Source organism: Dermacentor andersoni, chromosome 4 (assembly GCF_023375885.2).
Source record: "Dermacentor andersoni chromosome 4, qqDerAnde1_hic_scaffold, whole genome shotgun sequence".
NCBI lineage: Eukaryota > Metazoa > Arthropoda > Arachnida > Ixodida > Ixodidae > Dermacentor > Dermacentor andersoni.
In genome coordinates, this window is record NC_092817.1 from 120,301,875 (window position 1) to 120,327,039 (window position 25,165).

At 45.7% G+C, this 25,165-nt stretch overlaps 1 protein-coding gene across 3 annotated transcripts in view; it reads right to left on the minus strand.

The window, feature by feature from the left end:
* Positions 1-3,838: 3,838 nt before the first annotated feature.
* The window catches only part of LOC126537548 (DNA damage-regulated autophagy modulator protein 1-like), a 78,206-nt gene continuing 56,879 nt past the window's right edge, over positions 3,839-25,165 (minus strand). For all 3 annotated transcript variants that reach the window (XM_050184653.3, XM_055074356.2, XM_050184652.3), the window contains 2 exons: positions 18,147-18,211; positions 3,839-5,118 (listed from right to left, as the gene is read on the minus strand). In XM_050184653.3, the coding sequence (XP_050040610.1) occupies positions 4,897-5,118; positions 18,147-18,211 (287 nt within the window). In that variant the 3' untranslated portion in view covers positions 3,839-4,896. The remainder of the gene's footprint in view (positions 5,119-18,146; positions 18,212-25,165) is intronic.

The window sequence follows — 25,165 nt, forward strand, 5'->3', positions numbered from 1 at the left end:
CGCCCGCACGAGAGAGATGAAAGCAGGAAGGAAGCGCGCTGTCTTCCGTCGTGCTCGTGGCACCCAAGGTTGCGAGGCACCGGCAGGAGGGGAGAGAGGGGGCGGTGTTCTACTACGGCTTTAACTGCGCATGGGGATGCTGCGCGCGGTCGCAGGGCCGTATCTTGAGAGAAATCTGCGTTGGGGGCAGAGTCAAGGTGCGTCGCGGCCCATAGCTTTGTGCGTCCTACGTGTTCTCGGCGCTCACTTTGCGCTGAAGCGATGGACAGCAGGAATGTCATTTCGCTCGCTGCTACTGCCGGGATTACTCACGTCAGTGTTTTTACAGCGAGTTTCCGCGTTCATGGAGTGAGATGTATTCATGTTTGTTTGTACGCGCCTGACGCCATGCCTGTTAATTTAGTCAGTGGACCTATCTTTACAAGTTTATAAGGCCGGTAAAGCTACTATACTTACATCGTATGGCTGTCCACTTATGTGCTATCGCAATCGATGCTTCGCCTTTCGTGCGAGATTTTTTTTTTCATTTGCTCCCGCGAGCGGGGTCCGTAGCGCAGCCAAGCACTGGTTGGGAAATCCATAGGCTTGCCATCTGCCGGCGAAACGCGCTGCCAACCGCGTACTCCGATTGGTCTTTGTAGGTGACAGGTGTGTGGCGACGCGAGGCAGCCTGAACCGTAGCAAAATTTGGGAGGACGCTTAAGCTTCGCCATTAAGAGTCGAACGCGATAGCATTTAAAGCTCCTTGACAGCTTCTCACGCTTCCCGGCAACTGCAGCTTACGTAAACGTAATGTTTTCCTGGAAACGCTTACGCCGAACGTTATGCACGAAGGTGAGCTTTATGGTCCTTTTTTTTGATGGCGTTTGAAGGAACCGAGCGGGCCACAAGCGCTCCTACATTAAAACAGACCTCAAACTGCTGAAACATTGCGTTAAAAAGGGGTTTGTGTGTGAGTTTCCGCGTAACAGATCTATGTTTTCTCGTATATTGAAATTACATTCTGACGCTATCATGCCTGTAAGTTATGTGTAAGTGGTATTTTATGAGTTTTCTGCTGCATTTTACTTTCAGAAATTCAATTAGTTCAGCAACGCCCATGCGCCACGCGGAGGGCCGGCGTGTATGGGGATGGTTTGGGAACATTTTCTCGGCCGCGAAACGCAGCGCTGAAGCCTACGCCGACAATAGATTTTGCTTCTACACGGGACCCTTAGCGCTGTCGCGTTATATAATAGTAAATATCAGGTGCCCCAGTGCTCATCTCGCCCCATACACCTGAAGTAAGTGCCGCGCACACCATAGCCGGAAGAAGAGTGGTAAAGAAGAACAGCATATACAAATAGGGAAATGCCCTACCTTTGGGCGGAGCCTTGCCCCCTTGCCATCCTCCTTGTATAGCTTTCAGCACCAGCGTGCTAGTGGTGTGAAATAATAGAGCAAGTCGTGTATCGATGCGATAAGTACCTCTAATTCTAATTATACTCGAAGGATCTGACAAAAGAAATGCGGTAGGAGATTCATGAGCGACTTCCTTTAATAGTAAGTCCCCTGCTATGAGTAGTTAGAAAAGGGTTTCATGGCCCCTTTAAAGAGTCAACAGGCATACAAACTGAGACTGATGTAAGTCGTGAGTTCCGCATGATTTTACAACAATAGAGCCCCGATTGTTTTGCAGCTGACTATGTTCTAAACGAATGCTTGGAGGAAAAAGCTCCTTAGTAATCTCCGGTCGTTAAGATAACGAGACTTCACCTTCACACATCCGACAACTTTGTCGTCTTGGTTTAGGCAAAGCAATTATTTTTGTGTCGAATAGCTCACCACTTCTGCTGGTGTGCCTTTGAATTGGTCTGCGATGTTGCAGTATTATACTTAGCTGGTTCAACGTACACAACATTCTAAACTGTATCTGGTAACACACTATACTGCATCATTACTGTTATAGTCATGACGCATCAGATAACTTGTCTGCTACAATTCATGAAATCGACTAGTTTCAGTGACCGATTGTCGGCGTCACGTGAGGGACCATCGCTCGTGTTCATACTGAGAGTACCGTCATCCCTCCCTCCCCTTTCTTTGTTTTCATCCCTTAAACCCTTTTCACCGTGTAGGGTAACAAACGAGACGCGAGTCTGGTTGACCTCCCTACCTTTCCTTCCTTCTTTTCCTCCTCTTCCTTCTTGTATATATATATATATGCGCGCTGCATATCCTTCTCCACGGGCCTTTTTTATTCCAACTTATAACAAATTTGGTACTCGGCGCAATATTGGAAACGCAGTTGTCTCGCAAATGTCCATTCACTTTCGGAATTTCACTATTAAACCATCACTATCAAAAAGATAACTGTCAAGGATGTATTTTTCAGCCCATATTATGCAATATGGTAAACCGCCATTATATACCGAATGATCTATGCTATTGGGAAAAAAATTTATATCACTTAAGCGATGCAATAATTTCCTCACTATTCTTTATTTTAGCACGGTGGACACTAGATGGTCAAGTAGCCGTCGCAGTCCATACGCTAATTAACTACGACGGTTAATTTGCCTACTGCGGCGTACTCCTTCAATACTATCGTTGCAGTACTGGTGTTAAAAGAAGTAACTTAAAAAAATAATCGACAAATTCCTGTTAACTTGCGAACGGGTTGCAACGGCTACTCGAAAATCTAGTGTGTGTCGTGCTGGAAAAACGAACAGTCAAGAAAGCATCGTCGCATCGGTCAAGTTGCAAGTAGCAATGCTGCTTTTCTGTTTCTGTGGTGGTTAAACGAGGGCATGGGGTGGGGGGCAGGGGTCAGGGAAATTAGAATGATGCAACGGGCGGAAGTGTAAACTTCTGGAGAGAAACTGCTTGGCGACAGCCTCCTCGGCAATGCAGGCGTGCAAATGGCGTCTTGCAGGAGGCCCGCATGTCGGAGAGCCGTTACTGCCAAATGCAGTCTGCCGTGCGTCATCGACTGCTGCGCGTCGCGGCAAGGCCCGAAATACCACGCTACCGAAGCAGCTGATAAGTAATACAAAAAAAAAAAACTATTACTTACGCGGTCGCTGTTCGGGCCTAAAACATGGCCTCGGCTGTTGTTTCGTTGAATTTGCCCGTGTGCCGTCGATAATGCCCACTTTCAGAAGCGTGTGATGGGTGCAAATGACACGCCTGCACGCCCAACGCTTCTGCATTCAGAGTATTGCTTAAAAAAATGTCAAATTCTATTTACCGACCTCGAATACTTTTGTAGTACGAACCGTACTAAATTGGCAGTTTGCATAACTTCCCGGTTTCTTTGCAGCTAATGCTTCTCTTCATTGCTACATATTGATCTTTTCATTGGCGTATGGCTGACGTTTATTTATATTTTTATTCCTGCTGTCCGATTTACTACGTTACCATACAAAATATTTCGTGTACTAACTTCACCTCTATTACAACCCCTATAGGCATTGTCAGCAGGTGTAAGAAACAAATAAAATTGATAAATGTGTCCCTCTTTCGCTGACCCATTCGAGTCCGATATAGTTCAATGTAAAGCAGGAAAAGCCAAAACGGCCTGGATAACTTAAAAAATTCCATTACAATTACTTTCCTTTTTTTGACTGATTCGACTGGCGTGGCCCATAAGTCATAAGGATGACCGCTGACGTAGTGACTATGGCATCAGTTTCGAAATATGCCCCAAGATCTAAGTAGAAAACATAGCGCGTGCGTGCCAAACAGAAACACAGATGGCGGTGACAAGTATACTCGTGCTAATTATTCTCTGGTTGGTGTTAAGGCTAGCATGTGAAGAAATGTCATCACTAGAAAGAAGCGTCAGTCTCAGGCACCATCGAGGCATTCACTTTTTACTGTTCCATTCCCTTGGAAAAACGAAGTCAACAGTTTAGTGAATAGCAACAAAAAAAAAAAAAAACAATACTGCATCTCCCGCCTTTATCACAGGTATGACAAAATGGCTCCGCGTAAACAAACATCATTATTAGAGCGACAGCTCTACTACTCCACGTACAAATCCGGAAAAACGCCTGTTTCCATAAATTTGACCTTCAACCTCAGCCGAGGTCAAACTGGAACGCGCCGAGAGCGCCGACAGCGCCGAGCAGCGTCTCTGTGTTTTACCGTTAATCCCATCTCGTGCGCCATCGAGGCACTCTACCTGCAACTAATACCTGCCACGCTACTCGCACGCTCATCACGCCAACCTCCTGAGACGCCTTCAGTGCAACCCTAAACCATTCTATCACTTTCACTGCGTCGCCTTCGGGTAAAACTGACAATATTTTTTGCCGTCACTTCTGGTTGGCAGTGCAGAACAGTTACTGAAACTAAATCAATTAGCACAATAAGTGCCGTTAAGCTTCGTCACGACGGATGGGTCCAGATTCCCAAAGCCTCCGAAAATTTTCCGTCGGTAGAAGTGTCTTGTGGAAAGATATGTTCATGCTGCAAGAATAAATATGACAAATCAAATCAGGTTTTTGTTAGTGTGCGTGTGCTTTGAATCATATGACGAACAGTGGAAAACAAAATAATGTGTTTCTAAAAAGCATTCAGTCATCTCAGTGGCACTGAGGTTCTGGCGTGCTCACAACGATGCAGAGGGTAGAAACGATATTTCGTAGAACACTAAGTTCGACACGCTAGCACGACGGTAAACACCTCGGTAACGTTTCGCAATAGTGCGAAACCAACACAGACGTTCGGACGCACTCGACCCTTGAGCCATAGCAGATGTCACAATTGGCGAACGTTTCACCCCACTCCGTTTCCGTACTAAAATATAGTTTATCACCACGTTGGCGCCTCGCTGAATGCTGCGTTCGCGAACTTTCGAGCGCAGAGTGCAGATGGCCAGCGTGCTGACTAGAGGCAAAAGCGAGCGCTCGTTCACTGCTGCGACGTCGGCGACTCTTCCTTGAGACTCGTTTCACCGAGACTCTCAGCTGGCGTCTTCAGCTGCGCGCGGCTCGAGTGGGGCTCCGCGATGTACTCCAGGTTGAGCCTCAGCTTGAACTTTCGGAACTCGGCAGCGAACGACGTGGTGAACGCCATGAAAGTGAGGACGACCACCCACTCCGAAATCGTGCTGACTAAGATGCCGTCGGGATACTGAAAGGAAAACAGTGAGAATTTCAGATTGCAGCACCACGAAGACGAGTACAATATTCAAGGCCTCTCTGGCAAGGCAATGTTCAGATACAGATTGAGAATGCCGTTGTGCTCTTACCGCGTGACGAGAACCGCGATGAGCTTACGGGATTATTTACGTCAATCAATATTTTGCTTAGACGAACGCCAAGTTTTGCTGTCGTTTGTGTACATATCCGCGTTTATGTCGCGTTACTCAGTTTCGTAGATCAGCTACGTCCAGCTGCTCGTTTGCTAAAAAGAACATCAGGCACCATTTACACTATGTACACCCAACCTGAAAAGTTTGATGAATGCGACATCTGCGGAAAAATATAAAATAATTGACGGAAAACCAGAACAGGGCTGCAGACTTAGCGTGCAATTTGCACCCTTATGCACATCTGCCTGTGCCATGCATCTGCTAACTACCTGGTGCATGGCAGACAAATAAGCATTTCTGCGTCGCAGGTTTCGTATTAAATGAATCAATAAATAAACGCAGTTTGATATATAGGACAATATGCGGCGAAAATGGACCACCGAAGAAAAAAAAGCAACTTTGCTACGGGCTGGCAAGGATCCGCGTGTCCGAAACAACAGCGAGAGGCTGGTTATTACTAAGCAGTATATATATATATATATATATTTATATATATATATATATATATATATATATATTATACGCACACAACTGAGCAATGCGAGGAACAATGGCAATATAAATTATACTCTAATAAAACTAACATAGCGTCAGAAGTTGCAACATGTGTACCAAAAAAAAAAGTCTCCTGTTACATCCCAAAATATTAAATATTGCCTACGACTACCGACAGATTTTCAAGGTGTTCTTATTAAGTGTCGCGATGCCAATCTGTTGTCACATTGGGTAGGTAAGTACGGTTGGTAGTGAATGATTAACGCGTTCCCGGCCATAATTAGCGCGCTAGAAAGAAATTTGCCAAGATGGTCATGCTATCGTGGGCAGCTGCATGTAGAAATAACAATGACACTTTGTCATGACGCAACCCACTTAAGTAAAAAGTTTTCAAGCACTGTGCCACCACTATACATCACATCAACGAACGTGTATAAAAACGATTATTGTTGCCCTGCGTTACATTTTGTCATAACCTTCATTTATGAAATGGAACCGAGGAATCCAGGTTTAGAATCCAGATGACACATTAAACATTTTTGCATTACTGCGAAGAAGAAAAATATCGTTCGGCTTTATGCATTCTACATGTGAGATATAGCAACATATATACACATTTATGCACGCAAATATATTTTTTTATTCTTGGGGGGAATATGATCAGAATTGAATTTATGAGGCCACAGGCGGCGCAACGTCTATGCCAAAAATCAATGCATTCTGCAAAATCATATGTTCTGCGGTAAAGCCTGTCTCATAAGCATTCACAGTCCAGATTCGAGTCCAGATGTCAAGGGTAATCGTCGCTCGAAAGCGAATTGGATACTTCCTCTGGCTGGTCACGTGCTGGTATGTGCAGATACACTTGTAAGCAGATCAAGAAACAAGAAAAAGGAGGTGCTCGGGTATCACACATGCTATTACGTATACAGGGAATGTGGGAGATGGAAATTCAAGACGATGAGCAAAACGAGAACAAGGTGAAAGCAGGAGTCACCCTTTCGACAAGTAGACTTGTCTTTTTCAAGACGCCATATGCTCTCCTCGGCACAGTATATATAGGTACGGTTCTTCAAAAAGGGGAGAGGGTCAGACGGGTGGGCGAAGCAATAACCGAGGGCTTTGTGGCGGCGAGGGTGTGACCCTCGGTCATTGTCTCGCCCACCTACCTTACCCTTTTCCCGTTTAGAAGATCCGTGCCTATCTGTACTGTGTCGAGGGCAGCCTATGTCACCTTGAAAAAAAAATTAAATTATGGGGTTTTACGTGCCAAAACCACTCTCTGATTATGAGGCACGCCGTAGTGGAGGACTCCGGAAATTTCGACCACCTGAGGTTTTTTAACGTGCACCTAAATCTAAGTACACGGGTGTTTTCGCATTTTGCCCCCATCGAAATGCGGCCGCCGTGGCCGGGATTCGATCCCGCGACCTCGTGGTCACCTTGAAAAAGACAAGCCCACTAGTCGGAACGATCCTGCTTTCACCTTGTTCTCGTTTTGCTCATTCCAATATGTAAGCATGCGGGAAAGTCGTGAAACCCTAGCACACGTGACCAAATCTGTCGTCTTGGCACCGTTATGAGGTCTTTGCGAAACTTTCATATTAAAATTTTGAGCGCTGTCACTGGCTTGCCTTCGCTGCCCTCTCCAAGGTAACGAAATCTATGGGTCCGGAACCAGAAGGATTCCTCCACTGCCATCTCCAATCATCCACCGCATGACGCCCACTGAATGAAAGCGTGCGAGTCCCTTCTCAAAACGCATAGCCGGCTCTCGTCAATCGTACAGTTTACAACTTTTATATAGGTGACGTCCCGCACTGGAACCTGCTGACGTCACGACGTGCAAAATATCACTGCAACAGGCGGAAGAGGAGCATATTGTTATGGCTTTTTTTCTTTTCTTTGCAGCTTCGCCACGGCTGCTATAGCGCTCCCACGTCCGCCATATGACATCGACACGCCGTTCTGCGCAGAATACGTGTGTTTATTCAAAATCTGTTCAATATGTCACAGGTGGTTTGAGGACCCTTTAAGCGTACTTCGCGGTTTACGCTTTCTGCAAATGCTATGCTAGTTAATCCAGACACGAGTTCGGCCAAATGTCTAAACAATTAACGGTCGACCTGATTATAATGCGGTGCTTAACGCCCTGCGTCGTGTCCTGGGTGAACCAGAACGTGGCACATTTTTTCTTTGAAGTGACTTATGAAGCGGGATAAACCCCTATGCGTTGCCCGCCCTCCAATCGGTGTTTCGTGATTATGGCTGTAATAGTCGGGGCAACGGCGAGGCAGTGAAGCGCAGTGTGTTCTGTTCGTTAAAATCATGGTCGCAACTGCATGTGGGCGTGGAAATGGATATGCAGCTTGATGTGACGTGTGCCGATGGCACAGTTCCCAGCATGTTAAATCCTGCGACAGGACTCCTTGAGTGCACGCGACTTAAAGTGCACTCCGTTTTTAGAGACAGATTTTTTTTCTTTTTTTGGATAACTAGTTTAAACAGACATGACTTATAGCTCGGTTTCTTGGGCGCCGTGAAAACTGGCGGGCATGTGCAACATTGTGCTGGGAAAGAAAAAATGAAATGAATGTAGTTTCAAGAACGTTGACAGGTTCGTCCCATGCAGAATAGGGGTAGTGTACCAGAAACCCCTCTCTTGTGGCAACAACTACATAGGGCAGACGGGACGGTGTCTAAACGTCAGACTGGAGGAGCACCGCGCAGGGTTTGAAGGATTGGCGGGGGGTGGCAAACTGGTTGGCCATTGTCGCCACTGTCGTAATTGCGCGCCTAGGTTCCGCAACACTAAAGTCTCGAAGATGTTTGCGTCCCAACTGAGCCGAGAAATCTATGAAGCTCACTGTATAAAAATGCAATCTGGCAGCTGCGTAAGCTGCTCTTCAGTGTCACTGAGTGATAAAGAGTTCAATTATTTACATGCCGATTTATGCCACTCACGCCCGCATGCCAATGTTGAGTGATGGTTGTCCGATGATTAGCAAGTGTAATTATGATACATGTATAAATGTTGGCTTTCCCGGAGTAAATCTCAGTTGAAGTTCCACGCCTGTCCTGTGTGTTTCCTTCTTTGTCCTTTGTCGTTTGCGAGGTTACATGATGCATTCCTATATCGACCACCAACTAGCTCGCCTCTCCCTGTTAAATAGGTCATGTAACCACTGCAACACAAAGTTGTGACGCAGATCGCAGGTCTTGGTACACATACGCTTTATGTCCCCGACATTTTGTTCAGCTGTGTGTGTGGCGGATTCAGAGACTGCAGGGCAACTCGTGATTCGGAGATGACCGAAGTCTGAGCACTCTGGTCCGCAATGTAAACAAGATCTGTTCGCATTGCACGTAACTGAGTGGCTGTAGCTTAAGTCCAGTAGCTGAAGGTGGCAGGGACGGTAGCACTCGCAGAAAATAAGATTCCAATGGCACATGATGTAAATCTAACACAGCCACCATTGTATATAGGATAGTGGGCTCTGAGTTCAAGGTGTTCTTACGCTCGAGAGACAAAAAACATGTCACCGCTAGCCCGGGGCTATTTCGTTTGCTTATGAACCCAAGCACTGACGTGATCGGCGACCACGAAGGACGTCTCTACGGTGGTTTCATGGGCGCAAAAGTGCTCTGATAACTCGTCGGGAGCGAGATCTGTACTTCAATGCGGCAGTTTGATGCAGGTGGATAATCTGGCACTCTCACAACAAATCGCCCATGAACTGAAAAAAAAAAAATCTCTTGCTGAAGAAGTACTGAAAAAGAAAAGTGTCTGCTTTATGCATGGGTATTTAGAGTCGGAGTGTTTCTCGGCAGGCCTAGGCACACTGTCGGGGCTTGTCATTGCCTGCCAGTAAGTGTTTTTATGTTCTTCTTGAAAAAAACGGTCCTGTAGTAGAGAAAGACTGAATCGCAGCAGACCTCCACAGAGTGACGTATATACATATGTGGTGGAGCATTCACGGAGCAGCCAGCAGTGTCGCTTGAGAAGGAAAGGATGGTGCTTGCGTGCCATTTAATTCTTTTATTTTCTAAAGAAATTTCTCCGTGTCAACGGTCTGTCGAATAGCACACCCAGAAAATAATGAATTGACACATAGTGTATGCTAGAGTGCCCAAGCTTTATTGTGTAGCGCGATACATCACGCTTAGTGAAGGCTATCGTCGCACACTTGTCTTGCGTCATCATTAGACTTTATGCGAATAAATAAATAGACACACAAATAATTAAAGAAATGGAAATGTGTGGGCTTATGTAATGGCGCAGCAAAAGCAAACAGTTGCAATTTTCTTGCATCGAGCATGAGCTTGTGTTTGCTTCTGCAAGAGTGCGTCATAGCATCGCTAATCACGAAACATAATTTTGATGCTTGAAGCTTATTCACTCTCATTCATACGAGGAAAGGCACCATAGAAAGAAAAGTCACTAGAGGTTGCTTGAAAGTGTTCGACGTGCGCAGCAAACACGGCAAATGATAACACAGCAGAAGCGCAGCAGCACTCATATTAACGATAAAAAGATGAAACAAGAGGCAATCATCTCTGTACATACCACACAAATGAAGTCGCAAATGGCCACCTTAAACACAGACACAATAAACACATAATAGCCAGATAGCTTACACAGGCAAAGAAAATAAGAAGTTTTATTTCTACATTAATGGGTAGTGAATTGTGTCGTTTTATTTGGCTTGCTTGACTGAATTTGTTTTTAAATGTTAGTGATTCGAAACGGAATTTGCATACTGGTTCTCTTCTTTTAAAAACTGGTTGAGGTGATGCATTCAAGACACATCATTTGCTAATGGCGACTGAAGTAAGCCCACATCGAGTGACCGTTAGTGTAATGCAAATGCCAGGAAATATACTGAGCTAGGGTCTGTATGCGGGTTAGTTTGTAACACGGCATCTTAAAGCAGGTAAAGCGCAAATAAAGCACTTTACACAAAGCGGAAATAATGAGGACATACAGAGCGCCTGGAAATATCGCAACAAGTAATCGAGTCCTATCTTGGCTCGCAACATCACTTTGTGCTGTGTCCATTGGAATCTGTGTGTTTCCTGAATTAATCTGAGTATATTCTGAGTATTCTCAGTGAACTACGAAGATTACTATGAGCACGTGCTCCCGTGACCTCTTAAAAGGCCCTGAACCAATATTTATGGAAGTCAAGAAATGTAATGACGTTAAAACAGATTATTTCGGAAATACTATGCCGCAAAAAAGTATTTCATCGCGTTCATGCAGAAGCAGAGTTATTGGCAATAAACCATCGACTGTGTCCCTTTCGCAGCGCTCCCAGTTCTTCTTTAATGGCTTTCACTGCGAAAACTACGGCTCAGCGGGGTACTGCCCACAATGCTCTGTCCACCGAAAGTCACCGTGGTGCGCAGTTAAAAAAAGAATAATACTATGGGTTTTCACGTGCCACAGCAATGATCGCGTACGCCGTAGTGGGGCACTGCGGTATAATGTGGACCATCTGCGTGCGCCTAAATCTAAGCACACCGGTGTTTTCGCATTTCACCCCCCATCGAAATGTGTCCTTGTGCTTAGCAGGCCAACACCACAGCCACTAAGCAACCACGGCGGTTCGTAGCACGCAGATCAAAATTTATTTTTGCTTTTCACATAGAGGTTACTACTTCCGATTTTGGCGCATACGACGCGCTAAACTGAGAGGCTGTCCTTGAGCTTGCGGTTGAGTTCCCGGTGTCTCATTCCTTTGCTGTGCAACAGTGTACTAGATAGCTACGCGCGGGCACCGAGTGACAGCAGTAGCAGATTTCCCTTCGCAGTTAACACTAAGACAATCACGCAGTTTCCGAGGGCCGAACAAACTTCAAGTTTGCTCGTGGGAGTAGGTCGGCAGCGCGTACATCAAGCTAAGTGATGGATGCCGCAGTCTGGATTAGCGTTGAAATGATTCCTAACGTAACGAGCTTCGACCATGACGGCGACACACCTAGAGGGTGTGCAGCTAGGGAAGCAGACGGCCTGTTCATCCAGATGGTGGCGCTCGGGCCTCAAGTCACGACACCCACAGGTACCAATCACCGCACACTGTTGTCCTCGGCGAGCAGGGCTCGTCGGGCCACCCCGCCGTGGTCTCGCTGCCTACGCTACGCTGCATTCGCCGCTACATGCTACTGTAGTGGCTATATATGTGCACCACAGGCCTGGAGGCAAAATTCATAGGGAAAGGAAAAGGTAAGAAGAAAAGGGAAATAGTAGAGGCCTTTCATATAAGAAAGGAAGGAGATAAATGTATAAGCACTCCCTCTCTTGCCTTGTCGGAAAAAGAAATCACATTTTTGGAAGAAAGATTAAAATGTTGTTGACTTGCAGATGTTTTTACGACTGATGTGCGCATGCCTATGCTGAAAAAGGTATAAATGTCCGGTGAATTTCAAATAAACTTCCAGTTGGCAGTCAGCGCTTGTCTGTGGTATTTGTTTCCTTGTGTCCTCGTCTTTTTCGCACTGTTTCACCTCAGTTCTAAGCCTGGAGTACGTGCGCGCTCACGCTCGTGTGCTCCACTCTGGCCGTGCTACGTGGTGCGGACCAGCCTTGTCCTGCACCAGCTTGACGGACGGATAGAAGCGACGCCCAAATTGCGTATTTTGCACAATAGCTCAATATGAAGCGATTTGTGCCAAGGCATCGGGCCAGCAGCGGCCAAAAGTGAGTGCACGTCGGCAAGCGTATACGTTTTGTCTGACCTCAAGTTTCGCGTGGTTCAAGGTTAGTTCAGTGTCCAAAAGCAATAGGAATTAGCGAGATCTGGCAGCTACGACACTGATAAGCGCTATGGCCTAGGTTTCATTCCTACGCAGGCGGGCGCGGCCGAGCTTTAGCAGACGATGGTTGGCTATAGTACGATAGCCGTACTTCCGAAAGTACGTAATTGCTATCGAAATTCCAAACGCATATTTTCGCCTACTTCAGATTGTTTGTTAAATGCGTCAATAAATATGCACAGTAATGCTAGGAAGAACCGCGTCGATGCCAGCAGCCTTCTTGATCGATGTCAGCTATTTGCCAATAGCGGCCGAATATGGGAATCTGATATATGACGAAATGTGGCAGCGCTAAAAGAGTGAGGAGAAAGCTTCTGGTGAAAAAAAAAGGAGCTTGACAAAAATGTGACTTAGCGCTCCGCTCGCGAGGTCCACGCATCACGGACGAGTGCGAAATTTGCCTGAGATGTTCACAGCAGCATGTGCTAATCGGGGACTGTTTTTTTTTTTTTTTTGTTACCAAGCCTGATTGATGGTTCATGTCCCCTTTAAAGTCCGTGCTTTGGAAAAATGAACTGAACCCTGGAGGTAGACTTATAATGGTCTTAGTGAATTTAACACCTTGCCGCGTCATTAGGCAGATAGTACATTAAAACACATGTATCTGACGACAGCGATGTACCACTGAGAAATACTTGACAGGACTAGCCCCATGTTAAGAGGAAGCTTTAGCTGGAGGGCTGCTATCTAAATACATGGGAAAGCAGAAATCGTTTCTCTCGGCCCAAACTGCATTGCAAGTTGCATTAAAAAAAAAAAAGTTAAAGTCTAGTGACTGTTTGAAGCGGATTTTTCATTTAGGACGTTTACTTCTTTTATAAAAATTGGCAAAAACGGCAAATTTTCAGGAAACGAAACTATCAAGTTTACAACTCTAACTCAGCGATGAAAGACAATATCGCAATTCTGTAAATTGCATCTAACAGCGCATCTAAAGCGGATACATCTGGTGTATTACACATGGTTCTTGGGTACACCCCTAATACGTGAGCAGCACTTTTGAAAAGACTTCGTAAACACTGTAACAAATTCACGTAAAACATACATTAATATATCATTAAGTTTGTCCGGTTTAAATGTTCTGATGGATGTGATTCACAGAACGGCGATATCTGTTTTTGATGCAGAGAGACAACATTGTAAACTTCGGGCTTCCATGTTTTTGTACACACAATTATGTAAAATTACTTGTAAAAAATTAGTAATAAATCGAAGTTCCGCTTTTAACAGTTACTATAATTTAATATTTTCTCTCAAATGCCAGAAATTTCATTAAGATCGGCCCAGGGGTTATCTCAGAAAAGCATTTCTGCCTTATACATGTACTTGAATAGGCAGTGTCGGAGTTTGGGCCGAGCTAAAACTTCCTCTTAAGAGTTGGTAGAGTACTTGACATATGGGCTTTTTTTCCCACTTTATCAATTTTTTTAGAAGGGCTATCGCGACATCCCCTGTTTAACTATAAAGCACTCTTAATCTATTTCTACTTAGGTTTCAGATTGAAAATTTGTTGCAAATATTTTCCACTTATATTCTAGACCTAAATGATATGTGGCATAGTATCCCGTATACTTAAGCATGGCTCCAGGTACAGGTGTGTGAAACAATGAATAGGTACAGGTATGTGGAGCTGTGTTTCAGATAACTTCCCACATGTTTATTATGTCGACTAAACGTGTAAACAAATTAAAATACATAGAACGACGTTCCAAAGGTTCTGTGATTTTATGTAGAACCGTATTCAATTTATGTGAGTGGAAAATATTTTCAAAATATTTGCCCTTATATACTAGTACTCACCTACGGGGCAGAAACCTGGAGGCTTACGAAAAGGGTTCTGCTGAAATTGAGGACGACGCAACGAGCCATGGAAAGAAGAATGATAGGTGTAACGTTAAGGGATAAGAAAAGAGCAGATTGGGTGAGGGAACAAACGCGGGTAAATGACATCTTAGTTGAAATCAAGAAAAAGAAATGGGCATGGGCCGGACATGTAATGAGGAGGGAAGATAACCGATGGTCATTAAGGGTTACGGACTGGATTCCAAGGGAAGGGAAGCGTAGTAGGGGGCGGCAGAAAGTTAGGTGGGCGGATGACATTAAGACGTTTGCAGGGACAACATGGCCACAATTAGCACATGACCGGGGTAGTTGGAGAAGTATGGGAGAGGCCTTTGCCCTGCAGTGGGCGTAACTAGGCTGATGATGATGATGATGATGATGATGATGATGACTAGACTAAAGACACTATGAGTCTTGTCGCACAATGACATTTCCAGGTAGCCCTGACAGGTAAATCCATAGTGACACAGACTTTTTCTCTCGAAACAGAACGCCAACTTTTATGTTTGCTAGTAATGTTTGTTGCTTAGTATGTAGTAATGTCAGTATCATCCCAGAGAGCAATTTTCAACGCAACTACCATATCGAGGCATTTCTCAAAGCATGTTTACCAATAAGTTACACAATTACAACGCAACGGGAACCGTATAATTTCTGTCGAATTCATTGTTTAGTGGGCTTAAATATCTCAGGCACACCGTGGCTACGATAAACGCTGCATGGAAGGTTCCTGATAATTTTTGAAACGCAAAGTCTGGCGCAACGTACACACTTAAATCTGAGAGCATGATCCATCTACATTCCGCCGACACCGGAATGCGTCCTCCGCGGCTGAATCGAACCCGCGACCTCGGTGCTCAGCAGCTGATTGCCGTAGCTACTAAGTCACCGCGGTGGGTGGGTTCGCTGGATTGCACTTGGCTTCGACCACCTATGAGAGTATAGTTTCGTGAGCGCTTTCATTCAAAGAAGTTCATGCGGACACTTTCACTAGATCAGGCCATATAAGGCTTTGCGGTGGAGAGTGGAATAATGTTGAAGTTTTAAAAAACGGCGCCTACATCGTTCGGGCGTGTACAGAGCCATTCGAGGCAACAACGTGGCGCCACCGCGGGAGGAAACGTAAAACGAAGTCGTGTTGGACACGGCATCCGAGATCTGGTGACGCGTTGGTGTTTCCCGCGAAGGCCGTTAGGGTGTCATTATTTTTGTAGAGTTGAACATCTCGGAGGCCTCGCGAAATGACTGAGGCGCTTTATCTGACCGCGGTGCGAACGTTAAATTTGCGGTTCCGTGGCCGGATAGTATTACATCAGGTTAAGGTTTTAACGCAAAGCATTTCCTCACTGATTTTTATGAACGAAAGTCCCCGTTAAGCATGACAAACTGCGCTATTTTTCTTTCTGAGTACGATACACCGAGGCAAACGCAAGACATAGATCGGTTTGGTGTGCCAAGTTATCCTACTGTGCGGCATTTTACAAATCTCCTCCCAGTTCCCTGCAGTTATCACATTGTGGACTGCATTCAAAAATAAATTTTGCGTTGTCTGTCGATTGCGAATTGTGGCGTAAAATGTAGTGAATTTCAGACGAAGGCTAATATTTGCCGTAGTTTTATACGCGCTGCGGTGATGATCTTTAAAATTCTCCCATTGATATGGATGGCTAGTAATTTGTTTTGCATTGAAGAAGGGGCTAGGCACTTAAAGAAATCGGCCTACGTATTACCTTTTACATAATCATCTCTTGATTCCCTTTTAATATTGAGAGATGCGGAGCACGAAGTCGCGTGTTCGATTCAGCCGCAGCGGCCGCATGCCGATGTGGGCGGAACGGAAAAGCGCACGCTGTGCACTGTGCGTTGGGAGCACGTTAAAGAACCTTGCGTGGTGCGCTGCGGGACCGGTGCGTTTATTTCTACAGTTGTGAGCAATATGAATGTTAATGCAGAACTTATTTTTCAGCAATGATTTCCGGTGATGAGTAGATTGAAACCTTGCATGTGAATGTATGCATACTAGCAGCCTTCTCGTTCAGGATTTATCATTGATGAAGAATTTACCTTCGGAACATTTCTTGGGCCGTTAACGCTTCTTGAAATCGAATATCGCCGGGTGCTCTCTTTCACAGCGTACATGAATGACGAAGGTTAATGCTAAGTGCGGATATAAACTTTGCAGATGTGTCGCAATCCTCTTTGCAGAAAATCAGGGCGTCAGCGTCATAGACAGAGCAGCATTGGTAACACACACAGAGAATAAAATAACTGCATAGTGACCTCCAGTGCAGCTTCCCGGTCCAGGAATGCCTTGACGTAAGAGCAAGCGTTTCTTCGGGAATTATTTATATACAGAGAGCAAAATAATTAGCCACGGTGGTCTGCTTGTACGGTGTCGGGATTTTGCTCTGAATGATTGCGAAGGGGGGGGGGGGGGGGGTGTTTGCTTGCGGTTTTGGGCGATCCCATAGCGCGCGCGTTACGTGAACTTAGCGATTGGCACGGTAGTCCTCGCACCAACGGTATACGTTAGCTGTCGAAGAGTATTCTGCGATTTTCCTTCGTGTTATTCTTACTTCGCTCTTGCCTAGCAACTGCCAGTCTCTTGGTTAGCTCAGCTAGTGGAGCGGCCGTCATTGGACAGCGGAAGTTCAAGTCAACTTCATCTCTCTAGCAGCAAAGCTGGGAGGCGTTCAGGGGTACACTCTGCTTTAGGCAGCTTGACAAAGTCCCTGAAGAAACCCTACAACGGCTTTGTACAACAGTATGTTAGAAAAAAAAAAAAAAGACGTGACACGTCTTTTTTTGACACGCAACAAATGACACGCAACACGTGTTTGCTTCCCGGACGAGGACAATAAATATTTCTTCAACTACATAGACCGGGTGATGCGTTTGTGTAGAAGCCGCGCAACGTATAGGTGAATGTCTGTTGCTTTTTGTTAACTTCCTCTGATGTTATGCTGCAAAGAGATGGTTTGAAGCACTTCATTCTGGTATTCTGCAGTTAGCGCGAAGGCAAAACTGTGACTACTTAGAAGGAAACTTGCTGAAAGTGTTCGGGCTTCTTTAACCCTAACCGATACACTTTACTTAAGCCATTAACGATTGACCCTGATGACATTGTGTACACCCCTGGGGATTCCTTCATCACGCGTGCATATGCGGGTAGATGATATGGCGGTTTAGGGAAAGAACTAACATTCCTTAAAGCAGTCTTTTTTTCCATGGCACCATCGTTGCTTCTGACATAACTCACTGGTTGCGTTGTTGCTGAAATTTTCTGCGGGCAACGTGATTCGTGCAACACGCCCTGTCAAACCTACCATAGTTTTAAATGCTTACTTATTTCACTGTTATGCAGAGATAGTAGGCAGGAAAGTGCACCTATTGGAAATTCCTAGATCCTGCCAGATTTCAACGGAAGGCACTGAAGAATTTTATACGGTGTCAATAGACTCTTATTGGGGAAATCATGGTACTGCAGTTCTCATTAACATGTTTCACTTATAGAAAAGCGCACAGATTAGACAATGAAAAGCTCCCTCGCTTTCTTTTTTATATGCAGGAGATTGTCACGATGCATACACCCTTAGTACACATTTTTTTGAAGGCTCACATTGGTCAGCCATCAAAGAGACTGAGAAAGTTAGCAGAAGTACTGTTTCCGTCAAGACAAAGTGCAAATACTCACCATTCGGGGACTGTTTGGAAGCGGTCCCAAATGCTCCGCTTGGCTTATCGGGCAGTAGCTGATAGCTGAAAATTCAGAAAAGAAAACCGTAAACGAACATTGATTCGTGAGGTCGAAGCTTGAGAGAGAGAGAGAGAGAGAGAGAGAGAGGAAAGGCAGGGAGGTTAACCGGATGCGACTTTCCGGTTTGGTACTCGGCTCAAGCTCAAATTAGCAGTTAAATTAGTAGACGTAGTAAACTGTACAAAAGTGTAATTGGCCAGCACTATTTAACTCTAACGATTTCGTTCCATTCCTTATAGACAGCAAACGAATACTGTTGCAACGGCTGTTTTAGGCTTGTAGCGCAGCTCAGGAAGAGCAAAAAAGGAAGGAGGTAGGGGTAATCAAAGGGAACGGAAAACGGAGTGAGCTGAGTGAGCGCGAGTGAGCGTTCCTCCTGAGCTGCGCTACAAGCCTAAAACAGTCATGACATACCAACTCGCCCAAACTGCCACGCTGTTGCAACGGACCGCTGCATAGAGCTGCCACTCAGCGTGGTGAACCACTGGCAAAAAGTATCGTATAAGTTTTCCTCTAAGGGCACATCTCTGTCGCATGACAAGTGAATGCTCATTACAAGCACGCACCCGTAGATCATGCTAGCATAGTCATTGGCATAAAATACATTTATGCCAAAAAATAAAGAGATGACGATACGGAAGGGTATGGCTTTTTAACCATTTATTGACCCCAACTGTTTTGACATGGCGTGCTACTTGGTCTTCTGACATGAATCTGCTGAGACCCGACGAGTTGCAGTCAAACCATGAATTTAATTCAGTTGATCTGTGAGGCTTTCAGCACCACATCGTGGCCTTTTTAGTTATCGCGGTGTATATGCCCGCGCATGTCAATATTTCGTAACTTCGAGTCACCCATGCCATCTCCCCCCGATCAGCGTAACACCGTCTAATACGGTTGGAACGGAAACTTTGTTGACATATTCCCACAGGCGGGTTTGCCATGGCGTTTGCCTTGCCCCAAGTCCTCCGTGACGTGCGCACTTCGTTTCAAAACACGTCACGCCGAGAGCCAAGTGCGACTTGCAGATTACTCCTGGCGTAGCAACGCCGGGAGCAGCCAGCGTGGCGACGTGGCGTTCCCTGTCAAAAAACGTGCGGTTCGCGCGACGACAGTGACCTCGTCGCTGATGTACGCAATTGACACACAGCCACCTACTCTGTGCGCTGCTGCCTACACTCCAGAGGGCCGTTTGCAAACAGGGTCGCATCTTCCGGCCCTGGCCATAACTTGTCTCTCTCACGACCGTCACAACGCCAAGCAGGGGCGATTTGTCTAGCGCCCTCAAACGCATATTTACATAGGAACCCGCGGAACTTAAGAGGGTCAAGTGAAAGGAAAGCTACTGTGGTGCGGAGGACTTAGCTCGACCGAAGGCGCACGTGTTTTATTTTTCTTCATACATTCAGCGAGGTTGAAATTTCCTCTCGTGAATTCCCCAGAGCGAGATTAACTTCACCGGGAGTTCACGCATGGCTGATGCACGTGCAGCCTCATGTACGTAATATGAGATAACCCACGAGTTACGTACCAGTGGCGGGCATAAGAAATGCGCTTCATGGAGAGAGAGAGGAACCGAGATGTACGTCGCACGCGCGTAGGTTGTCAGCTGAGGTCAAAATTGAAGCAAGACCAGCGGCTCTGTAGCCGTTGTGGTCACTGTAGTCACTGCTTCCGACTATTCTTTAATGGAGCTGACTATGTCTCGCCACGTGTGAGGTGAAACACCACTTGTACAAAATTTGATGCCAAGTATTTGCATAGGATCGGTCTGTTTAATGTCCCCTGATAGTGTTATCTCAGCGCGGCCTAAATTTAATGCTTCACATTTCCTCACATTTATTTTGCCCCTGACATTGAAGCATATTGATTATAAATATGAAATACATCTACAAGACTGTCCCCATCCGGTAAAAACAAAGTGATGTCATTCGCATACGCTGATACTTTTATGCACCATGTTCCCGGCATAGGAAGACCTCTTACGAGCGGGTTCTCGCTAAAACGCCTTAACAACGCATCAATCGCAAACACAAACAATATGGGTGACAAAGGACAGCCCTGCCGCACTGCCCTTATCACATCAAATCTAGGTGTCAAAATGCTCAACTGTTGCTCCCGAATACAGCATCCGCAGGATGTCTACTGCGAGAACAAAACGAGATCAACCGGGAAACCAGTCAAAACTTACGAAAATGCTCTCTGGCCTCCAACCCTTTGTACAGGGCAACATTACATACGCTAGCTACTGCCCCAACAAGTTACAGAAATATTGCTTCCGAGTTCTTCCCAATGGTTGTTCACAATATCACTCAAGTTGTAACTTCTAGTACGCTGAAGTTTTATTTGTCATTTCCAACAACGACGTTCAAAAGGCAGATACAGTGCACCATACACTTCATTGTCATCTTTTGCCGCTGAGCGCTGAACGCCAGCGGTCGGCGAGTTCCGCGGCGCGGGTGTTCCCTCGCCTCGAGAGATGGCGCCACTCTACGTGGCGCCTCCTTCAGGCACTTCTACCCTCCGCGGTCGCTCAAGAGTTATGGTGCTGCGTTTCTAAGCACGAGGTCGCGGGATCAAATCCCTGCCACGGCGGCCGCATTTCGATGGATGCGAAATGCAAAAACGCTCGTGTCTCGTACATTGGGGGCACGTTAAGGATTCCCTGGTGGTCAAAATTATACCGGAGTCCCCCAATTAAACATGCTTCATAATCAAATCGTGTTTTTGGCAAGTGAAACCCCAGAATTCAATTCATTCTTCTTCTGGCTTGGCAGTGGCACTCTGTCTCCCTGGCGTCTTCAGCTGCTTGTCGTGCGGCCTTCAGCCGGTTTTCTTCTAGCTGGACAGCATCCATATAAACCATGGCATAGTATGGCTTGGTGGGATGCCGTGTGTTGTGGTGGGGTGTGCTGTTGCAAAAATGCACTGCATCCACTTAAGATTGTTGCTAATATCATCTCCAAATAATCTGCTTTGCCGGTTGCCATTTCATGCTTACATCTACTCTCGATTACGGGAGAGCCAGCAATTTTTCTGCTGTGCAGCAGCAGTTGACTCGCATGCCGTGTCGCGCCAACATGTCGGCCTCGCTTATTGTTAGCACATCGTTCAGGGAGCTTCAGCCGCAACTCTAAACCTTGTTATCACTTTCAATGCATCAATCTTCGGGCGAAACTGTCCAGGTGAAAGCCTTATATGCCCTATGAAGCGCAAGAGCCGGCGTTATCCGATAATACCAAAACCCATGTGACGAAGTGATCACGTCACATTCCCGGTGAAGTAAAGCGAATCCACGGTGAAGTAAAGCGAATGACGGTGAAATAATCAAGTGTATTAATGTGGATAGAGGTTGATTAGGATGGATTAAGGTTAATTAAAGAGGAGACTTAATTTAATGTGATAACTTAGACAAGTGCTCATGCTTTCGCCTTCAAATCACATAAGGATACCTAAGTGAGTGTCATTTTTTTTTTCGCATTACCATAAGACCCTATGGTAAGGCGAAGCTTTGCAAGCGAACACAACAAGACTTTGCTAGCCGTAACTGCCGCTACTACTGTCTTACCGAATAGCTCTTACACAGGACAGCACACTATAACTAATCGGCTTATACATGCGCAGACCGAGCTGTAATACCCCTACAGACGTGCAGACGGCCGGCTTTGTTGTCTACAGAATTACGAACAAGCGATACATAATATCGTCACTGGAACAATATCCCCCTTTAAGCGCATAATTTCGTTATTAAAGCGAAGCTCTTTATGCTTTCCTTCTCGCGATCTGACGCATCTGCTTGGTCTGCGTCTTGCCGAGTGAGCTGGGCCGATCCTGGAGACAGCGCACTAGAAAACCGGGTTTATCCCGAAGATTGCGTGATGAAAAGTGGGCCGATCCCGGAGACAGTGTAACCTGCGGGTCGCGTAGTAGCAGTTCTCGCGTTTCGCTGACTTTCCAGGCTCATATGAGGCGTAATTCCTATGCCGCAGAATGAGCTGCACAAGCTGACCGGTTTCATAACGTTCAATTAACTACTTCAGGAAACCTTCGTTTGTCATAGGTTTCAGTATGTGCGTTGGACCTGAGCAATTATTTGGATGGCACTTAGTTAGGTACTACTGATAAGAACTCTACCAGGCGCGGTGACCAGGGCAATGGACAGTTTGGAGGAAAACGTGGAGTTGCAAGGTTTTCTCGGGTGTTGTCAAGGCACGTATCCGGAATGAACACGAATATTCCACACATATCATCCTCATACTGCCACATGGCCCACTTACACCTTCTGGGATTTGCCCTGTTTTAAATATGTTCTTTCCCTAGCGACACTGAACCTTCATACGGCGCGGCCTTGCAGCCCGAGTGCTGCTTTGCATAACTCCGGAGCAACACTTCTGGCCTTATGGTCTACGTGACCAAGGCTAGACTAGGCTCACGCGCATTATCGCACATGGCGGTAGCACGTGCATGCGCATTACGCGCGCTTTCAAAGAACTTCTTGCAAAGAAAAAATACCGCAGCTATACTAAGGCGAAGCAAGTTCTCTTCTCAGAAGGAGAAGGGTCGGGGGGAGTCACAACCCTACTATGCGGCGTCGTACACGGCAGTCGGCAGGTGCAATTCGTCAAAAGCGCGACAGCCAAGGGCGGGCTCACGTCTCGCGGGGTGACCTTGCGCACGCCGAGATGGATGCCGCAGATGAGAAGCGTCAAGTCGCGTCGCTGGCGCTAACGCGAGAAAGCACAATGGGACGAAGCCAGCGAAGCTCGCGACGTGGGAAACGCAGAACGCGGAAGGAGTCCTTGGTTAGCGCACGCTTCGTCCGTGTGCGCTTTCCGTTTGCGTAACCTGCCATAACCAGCGGCTTCGCAGCTGGAAGCGGGCGCCTGTTCTCTATTGTTTTCTCTAGGTTGAGAGGCTAACAGTCGTGCCTCCAAATGGTGTACGTTGCCTTACAGCAAGCCGAAGAAAGAAAGCACACAGGTATGTTACCATGGTGGAGGTCGTGGCACACTGCAGCTTACGAACAGCTGCGAAGTACTTAAGCAGGTTGAACCATGCAAGTATAGCTCGCATTGCCCCACGAAGGGGTAAATGTTCTAACTTAAAAGAAAAATATTTTCGCCTGTTTGTTGAGCCTTTAACTGTAATGCTATGGAAGTTTTCACAGTGAGAACATTGGAGGAAGCTTTCCTAGACTCTTCACGTATCCATACGGGCCCTTCACATCACCTTCGCGGAAACATAAAGGCCACCTTGCGGCGGAGCATAGCCTCTGCTTGCCCTAAAATGCCTGTGCCTTTTCTTTTTTTTTTTCTTTTTTTGTGTCTAGTGCCTGCGGTCGAGCTTTGCTCAGATGTCGTTTAAGTATACACCAACTAGAGCAAATAAAGCCTTTCCAAAAAACAAAGCATTTGTTCTGCATTGGCATTTCATTGAGTTGATAGTACAATTAAGTTCGTAGCTATTCTTTATTGTGTGACTATTGAAATGTATGGCCCCTGTAATGTACCAACAGAGAAAGCAGAATGAGTCCGTATCCTTGAAAACTGGCACGCTTGCAGGACAAGACCCCAGGACGAAACCACAGAACCTAAGCAGAAAATCGTGTTAACGCAGAACCTATCGGAGAACCTATCGTTCGTCCGCAACTGTGTTACTGTATAGGAAATAACGAGCTACCGGAGCCGTTGATTTCAGTAAGAACGCTGATAGCCAGATTTTAGAGTTTTTGAGCTGCTTGGTTGTAATAGCAAGAAATTCATAGAAGGACTGCATGTGATCGATCATGTCGCTACCGTCGCTTTACAACAGCAGTTAAGTAAAATTGTAGGTCATTGCGATAATAGCTTCGTGGCTTCTCCAGCTTAACTCGCAGCCAAAAGATGGCGCTGCCAGCCTGGTTGCTTCCGCCAACGTCGTCAAAAATTTGATGTACCTCAAAGGGTAATACGTTTACGGACAGCCTAAACCTGCCTTATAAACGCAAAACGTAGCTCCTTGCAATTTCTTTTTGTGACACAGGATTTCTAAAAAATAAAATTCAGCTTGACCAGCCTTTTGCATTTTGGTTCCTGTTTTGTAAACTACATTTCGCGTAACTGAAACGACTTGACCATTATCCTATATAACCTCCAGAATCAAGATTCTAAAGAAAACTGTCAAGCAGCCTGCAGCTTCCCGCCAGTCATATATTGTTGAGGCAGCGGGGCCGTGCAAAAAAAAAAAAAAAAAGAAACTTTGTTTTGTACATTGCCGAAAAGATCGATACATGGAGCATTTCCATTCCACTAGAAAAGTAGTGGCACATTTGCAGATACGACAATCGTTTTCAATACAACATGATTCAGTAGCTATCAAAGAATGAAAGGCATACGACTGTGCTTTTTTTAACCCTAATGGCGAGTTATGCGGTTGTTACTCAAAATCCCTATCTTCTTTCTATATGCTTTATAATAGCAAGCACTGATAAAATGATGGTCTACAAGCGTGCTTGAAACAAATGGGTTTTGCTTCCCTGCCAAATACGAATCTGTACAGCAGACCTTGGAGGCTAGCCAGCAGGTTTACAAATTTGCCTGAAAGTTGTGCACTGTATATGAAAACTGCAGGAAAACTATTCGATTCCTTGCGCTCAACATTCAAGTCGTATTGGATTAAGCGACATTAATGTTTCATTAGTATTAAGTTCGACTACGCGAAGCACGTCAAACCAAGACAATGAATACGCACAAACATAGAGACTTCAAATGGTCAACAATCGCTGAATAAACCTCAGACTCAAGGTAAAATTTCAACAAAGAGACTTTTCCACTTTCTCTGATGAAAACAAGTCCATCTTTGAAAAGGCGCTTAAAACGAGACACAAGGCAAGGAAGGGAGTCCACACACATGCTCCAACGACCACGAGCGATCACTAAAACACACACACAAAAAAGGCAATGTACCAAACAAACATA